Source organism: Cibotium barometz, chromosome 13 (genome assembly GCF_041138505.1).
Source record: "Cibotium barometz isolate CiBa-2024 chromosome 13, ASM4113850v1, whole genome shotgun sequence".
Classification (NCBI taxonomy): Eukaryota; Viridiplantae; Streptophyta; class Polypodiopsida; order Cyatheales; family Cibotiaceae; genus Cibotium; species Cibotium barometz.
This window is the reverse complement of record NC_141058.1, coordinates 26,356,466-26,363,601: the sequence shown is the minus strand read 5'-3', so window position 1 is coordinate 26,363,601 and position 7,136 is coordinate 26,356,466. Positions and strand designations below refer to the sequence as shown.

At 40.5% G+C, this 7,136-nt stretch overlaps 1 protein-coding gene and 1 long non-coding RNA gene across 2 annotated transcripts; both read left to right on the top strand.

Annotated features, from left to right (window-relative positions):
* The first annotated feature begins 748 nt into the window (after positions 1 to 748).
* LOC147632540 (putative serine/threonine-protein kinase WNK11) lies at positions 749 to 2,743 on the top strand. The gene has a single exon (XM_086807312.1). It carries the CDS (start codon positions 992 to 994, stop codon positions 2,456 to 2,458), a length of 1,467 nt encoding a protein of 488 aa, XP_086663438.1. The 5' UTR covers positions 749 to 991; the 3' UTR covers positions 2,459 to 2,743.
* Positions 2,744 to 3,161: 418 nt separating this feature from the next.
* Positions 3,162 to 4,402, top strand: LOC147632539 (uncharacterized). The gene is made up of 2 exons (XR_015267166.1): positions 3,162 to 3,633; positions 3,796 to 4,402. It is a non-coding gene; the product is annotated as an uncharacterized LOC147632539 (long non-coding RNA).
* Positions 4,403 to 7,136: the final 2,734 nt, after the last annotated feature.

Sequence of the window (7,136 nt, the reverse complement as noted above, 5' to 3'; positions counted from 1 at the left end):
TGTGTGTGTGCATCCGAGAGAGAGAGAGAGAGAGAGAGAGAGAGAGAGAGAGAGAGAGAGATGAAAATTATGTTTGCTTTCAAGTTGTTTGCTTGCGTGAAAATGAAAGGTCTAGTGTGCCTATGAGACTCTTAATAAAGGGGTGGAGCTAACACATTTTGAGCTCTAGAAGCAACCAATATTCGAGGAAGAAGCCACCATGGGATTATGGCTATAATAAGTGACATGTTTGAAACTTACTTTTGGAATCAAGTGATTATGACAATAATAAATAATGTCATGTGTCACACTTACTTTTGTGATCATGTGATTATGACTAATCATAATGTCATGTTTCTTCACAATTACATTGGAATCATCTCACATCAGACACTTTTCTTAAGGTTGGAGAAAGGGAACCTCCTCACCATACTCATGTGAGTGGAAGTGGTTGGACCTGACAAAGCCATGTGTGTTCTTTTGATTGAAAGATGAAGGCACATGGGGAACAATAGGGCGAATAATCTCAACCTTTATTTTTTCAAGCTTTCAATGATGTGCCTTTAGGAAACAATTTTAATAATGATGTTTACTCCTAGCTAATCATAAAGCTCAATACCCTATTTTTTTGAGGTTTTTAAAATTTATTTTCCTAGCCATTTTTTAAAACTAAGAGGTTGAAAAGAAAAAAGCTTGGTGTTTTTTTACTCGACATATTTTTCGAGCGCTGAAAAGCTAATTAAAATATGATAAAAAGCGAATGGTGGGAATGATCCATGTTTTATTGATTTGCCCGAAAAAAACAAAGCATGCTTATCCCCCCGACTGCAAAAGCCGATTCAATATAATTAGACGTGCTGTGTGATCTCCGAGAAGGATTGAAGCTTTTTCTGAAGAGCAGGAGGAAGAAGATGAAGTGCAGATTTCTCTTGGTTTTCTGACGCTTGCAAGCGTTCACAGAAGCAGTGTCTCTCTCTCTCTGTGGTGGTGGTGCTCCTCCCCCTCCTCAACAATGTTTCAGCTGCCCTTTGAAGAATCTGCAGAGCCGGAGAAGCCCATTGATGTGCTTCCCTTTGAAGAATCCGCAGAGCTCGAAAAGCTCATTGAAGCTTATGCTTTTGGGCAGCACCATGACAACGATGATGCCTTTGGGCAGCACCATGATGATGCCGATTATGTCGCTGTAGATGAAAATGAGGATGAATTTGTTGAAGTTGATCCTTCCAACAGATATGGTCGGTACCCCGACCTGCTCGGTGCCGGTGCCATCAAGAAGGTTTACCGCGGCTTCGACAAGGAAGAAGGCATTGAAGTGGCCTGGAACCAGGTAAACCTTCATGCCCTTACCCATGTTGAGAGTGAGGTCCACTTCTTGGAGACACTCAAGCACAAAAACATCATCAAAATCTACAAGTTTTGGGTTGACAGAAGGAGATACAAAATCAACTTCATTACGGAACTCTGTTCGGATACCCTCTGGGGTTTCCGGCGGCACCACAGGCATGTGTGCATGAAGGCAGTCAAGGACTGGGCCAGACAGATCCTTAGAGCACTTGTTTACCTCCATAGTCAGAACCCCCCAATCATTCACAGAGACCTCAAATGTGAGAACATCTTTGTGAACTGTAGCAGCGGCAAAATCAAGGTCGGAGATTTTGGGTCTGCCACTCTCCTTGATGAAACTCGCCACCTCCATAGCCTTGTCGGCACGCCCGAATTCATGGCACCTGAGATGTACATGGAAGACTACAATGAACTTGTTGATGTGTATGCTTTTGGGATGTGCATGATTGAGCTGCTTGCACTGGAGACTCCGTACAAGGAGTGCGAGAACATACTTCAAGTCTATCGAAAGGTCACAAAAGGGGTGAAACCCAAGGCACTGGATAAAGTAAAGGATGTTGAGGCAATGAGGTTCATAAGGAAATGCTTGGCACCTGTCTGTCAACGGCCCTCCGCTGCAGACTTGCTATTGGACCCTTTTTTACTGTGTGAAGGGCAAGTGGGTATTGACAATAGGAATCCCATTTTGATGAAGTCCGCTTCTTCACCAAATCTAGAGAGAGTGTTTATGTTACCATCTGAAGAGAAACCTGCTCAAGATAAGAAGAAACTCACCTCGCATGGGAGCTTTGTCCGGGATAGAAATCAGAGAGAAATGAAAGTAACTGGGAAATTGGAAAACGAGTCGAAGTTTCTGATGAGGCTGAGGATCGTGCAGCCGAATGATTCCATCCCTGTCCGCAATGTGAAATTTCCTTTTGATTCTAATTCTGATACCCCGCAGAGTGTTGCTGAAGAAATGGTACACGAGCTTCATTTTCCAGAGTCTGATTCTGCCGTGATTGCAGACCTGATTGCTGCAGTAATAGCTTCTTTAAAGCAAGGCAAGGAGGATGCAATGCCAGAAGGGGCATTAGGGGTTTCTAATGTGGAACTTGGTAGTCAGATTTCGAGCTATCTAAAAGCCCTTGCGTAGGAGGAATCTCATTTTAATGTACTCTAGCAGTCGTGAAGCATAGACTGCCATGCTCAAAACTTGTATATAAGTCATAGTGTTTTCTAAGTAATGTCCATCAACCCAAGATATCATTCAATCATATTTTATTAGAACTCAAGTAGATTATTAAGATTCATGTGCAGTCCAGTTTTGGTATTCGGAATCTGCACAAAGCGATTCATGTTTGCTAACTTGGCACAATGATTTGAGGACAAAGTCCTACTTATTCCATTTTTGTACATGATCAAACTACCTTTTGCTGTTGATGCATGTTATTGTGCTTTTAATGAGATTTTGAGCTATGCCAAAGAAGAGATATTGGATTTGTGTCTGTTTGCGCACGCGTGTGTGTGTTTTCTTAAGCAGCAGTGTGAGGGTTCAAACGTCGAACCTGCCTTTTGGGCCCGGTCACAACCAGTTTGTGGAAGGTGATGCACGTATTCTATGCATTTATGTATATGTTGGCCAACTTGGTGCAATGATTTGAGAACAAAATTATCTATTTTGCACATGAGCAAACTGTCTTTTACTGTAGATGCATTTATTGCATAAGTTTTGGTGTTTTTATAAAAGGATAGAAAGTGTTTAGTGCCATGTGCTTGATTTGTGGTTAGATGGTGCTCATATATAAGAGGTTCAATGCAAGTGTATTGTTTGATTTATTGGACCCATAGATTATGAACCCCACCTTACAGCCATTCTATGCCAAGAATGTAACATCGGTCGACTCTTGTGGGCTAAACACCCAGTCTCAAGGTTATGGAAGTGGATGCGGCAATTCTATGTTGAGATACAGTTATGGGCCTTAACAATTTCAGCCTTGGATTAATATTTCTCTTGAGTTTATATGTCTAGTTGCAAAAGATTTGAAGCCTTTTTTGGGCTTGGACTTTTATTTTTCAGAACGTGTTTTTCTGATGCAATGAGCACCCTGGATAAACGAGAACCAGGTGTTGACAGGTTTATGAAATTTTCTCCTCCGGGTATTTCTCTCCTCCTTACAAACTTAATAGGGTGTTCTTGGCAGGTCCCATTTCCTAATCAAGTGAGCATAGCGTGAGCTGCATCTACAATCAGAAAGTCAAGGAATCAGATCTCGTGTTGTGGGCTTTGGCAGATGTAACATAGAAGGGGGTCAATAGATTCGAATGAAGGTGAATGCTTTGTTCCACTGTGCTTGTGATGAAATTGGCAGAGTTGAGAAGTTGAGAAGGGGGTCAATAGATTCGAATGAAGGTGAATGCTTTGTTCCACTGTGCTTGTGATGAAATTGGCAGAGTTGAGAAGTTGAGAAAGTGTTAATTTCAGCTATGTAGGGGTTGGTGTCACGAAGGACACTCTGGAACCAATCATGTGGATGGCATGTGAAGCTTGAGTATGTAGAGGAGACCATGTGCTATACCTATATCTAGTAGGTACAACTCATACTACAAGGCTATTTTGTTCATGGACTCCCATGTAATGTAAGGTGTCCATGTGGGGCAATCAATGAGTGCTTGTTCATCTTTGGAAGTATCAATGCATCCATGATGTCTGATGTCTTATGTCTGCTGCAAGTCTACACCTTGTCCTTCTGGGAGACCCCTTATGTCTCTGTATGAGGTATGGGATTCTCTGGTGGAAAGAAAATTACGGACCGTTCTCTATGTAAGGCAATGTACATATTGGATGTGTCATCTTGCCTACTGAACCCTGAGTCACACGTGTTTCCTTGCATGATAACTACTACATAAAGCAAACCAATATGATTTCGTGCTGCTGTAAGTAATGTCTGTTTTTGATCTCATACTTAGGCTATGATACCCTCTTCTTATGGATGATCAGTCTATCATCCCCATTTTCTGCTTGTTTGAGGCCCATCCTTTTATGCTCAATCTCAAGTTTTTATACGTACCAATTTTAATGCAACCTGCACTTTTGTCACTCTCATATCTTTACTTTTCATAACTACTTTGATGCGCGCACTGTGCAGTATCTTCTTTGAAAATTGCAAGTAAATCAGTTTTCTTACCTCGCTTAATTGCTCTATATCTGACTGTTACCTTCCTGTGTTCCTTTTGTAACCTCCTTAGTTTGGTCTTGAAAGCTCATGCTAGTCCACCCAGAGGTACAATGTTAAACAATTTGTAATAGATGATGTCTATGTATACTCAAAATACATGCGCGCACATGTATTGTGCACTCTCACATATATGTATGTATCTATGTGTGGGGACTTGTGTGTGCGTGTGAGAGGAGAGAGAGAGAGAGAGATTTATATATTTATGTGTATGTATAAACTCTTGGAGCTATATATATCATTGACCTGGATCTCACCTATATATACAAACTCATAATCAATATGAACTAGTCTTTTGGGAGCGTATATGGTGTAACCCTCTTCCTCTTTCTTTCTCTCTTTGAGTCTTTCTGTCCCTATCTCTTTGTGTTTGTGTATTTTCAACATGGTACCAGAGCGTTATCCTGTTCTGCATCAAGAGGTTGAGACGGACAGATAAGATTGTCCAAAACAATATCAAAAGATCGTCACCTTCAAGTATCAACATCATCTTGGCCTTCCATCTCGGAAATCCTTGGCTTAGAAACAAGGAAACAGATCGTTGACCTGTTTTAAATGCTGTTTATCTGAAATGACATAACTTTTGATAGGAATATCAGATTGACAAACCAATTGACTTTGTAGAAAGCTTGCGATGTCGTGCACACACTAAAGAGATAGGGACAGAGTGACTGAGAGAGAGAGAGAGAAGGAGGAAGAGAGTTACACCATATACGCTCCCAAAAGACTACTTCATATTGATTATAAGTTTGTATATATAGGTGAGATCTAGGTCAAGTTAGGGTGTGATATATACAGCTCCAACATAAACAAGGACTAATTAACATCACTTATTCTTTTACATCATATATGCAATACATTAAGCATCAAATTGATTAACCTGGGCTCCTTGCAAGGGAGTACTTGGTGGCTTTCATGCCTAGGCAACCGGGTCTCCTGGGGCTATACTTTAAGGGAGTAATAAAATCGCTTTTCATCGAAGTTAATGACAAAAGCATCTCCCTGTTTAAGTCCAAGGAGGGTTATGGCCACCCTTAACCCCAGCTCGAAAAACAAAATCATCAATGTTCTAACCTCTTCTTCATTCAGTCTTTCCTTCTCAAGTAGAGGAACAAGAGAGTCAAGAAAAACCCATACTTCTGCAGAGTTCAATTCCATTTTTATCTCATTCCCTCGATGGGTGGTACATTTGCATATTTCTTATTGTTACATTACCAAGTGCTCTTGCATCTTCACTGGGTGTCTCTTACATTACCAAGTGCTCTTGCATCTTCACTGGGTGTCTCTTACAATGACCTGCCTTGGTCCAGCTCCATTGGTGTCTCAAGTTCTTCTTTTACGAACATCTCCTTACCTCATACTACTATGTTCATATCAGTTCTAAGCTTATCCTCTCTAGCTTGTGAACCTTGACCACTTGGCATTCGTCCAAATGATGATCTATTACATGCATCCCATGTCAATCCATAATACTTGATCATTTCTTTTGTTGACGAGCCCAAGTAGAGGAGGCTATTAAACTCATCTTCATATGAAAGGAAGTTACTTTTGAGATAGGCATGGAATCTTGAGAATTATGAAAGCCACCCAACATGGCACCCACATAGGATTCATGCATTGTCTAGCCATAATGCTTTTAATGTAATAAGGAGTTGGCAATAAGGGACTCATTAAACATTTTCTTCCATGTGCCTCTGTGAAGATTTTGTATAGTGCTTCATATCCCTACGGCTATTTCCAACAAGATCACATGCATCCACCATGTCTAGTGGACCAAAAATATCATTTAGCTCTCTTGCAAACCTATAATCCAACATGTCATGTAAACATTTGTTATTGTGATCATGCGATGATATCTGCATTTTTTACGCTGTGCTTCAATCGACCACACCAATCCTTGTTTGCTTTGCTTCAACACCATATCCCTATCATTGGGCCATATTTATTTTTGTAAAAAATTCATACAAACATTTGTGAGTAACCTACATGCACTCAATGATACTTATTAAAAAGAAATTAAGGATGAAGCTTACACCTTGTGCCCCTTAGTCTTCTTTTTCTTAAACTTCATTTATCCACAATGATTGCACCACTTTTTACTTCCTTTTTCTTTCCCAGAATCCCACGGGCATGTTCTTTATGTGTGTAAGGTGTTTTTGAAGATTTTGAGCTGTCATCTTGGCATTGAAAGAGTTTTTAGCTATTGCTAAACTTTATTAATCCTCCAATCTCTTCTCCATAAGAATGTGTTCTCCTTCCAAGCCTTCATCTTAGTAGTTAGCTCATTAACTAGTTCTTGCATTCCTTTAATTATTTGCCAACTCAATAGAATAAGATTCTCTGCCTTGAAACCTTCTTTACTTACCTACAAGCTTTCGAAGTAGGCATCTGTATAAATCTAGCTTCCTCTAGTACTTTGAAGGCTTGCGTATGTATGGTCAATATCAACATGCAACCTAAATTTGGAAGACTTGGTGATATCTTAGAGATGCATTTTGCAGAGCAAGGGGGAGAAGTACCCAAGGAGAAAAACCCTCAAGGTGAGAGAAATGACATAAGGATTAGGGGTGGCACGAGGGAGAGGACTGGAGGAGGGGC

What these genes read in the sequence shown, in the direction of transcription:
- LOC147632540 (XM_086807312.1), top strand. Translation starts at nt 992, where the DNA reads ATGTTTCAGCTGCCCTTTGAAGAATCTGCAGAGCCGGAGAAGCCCATT.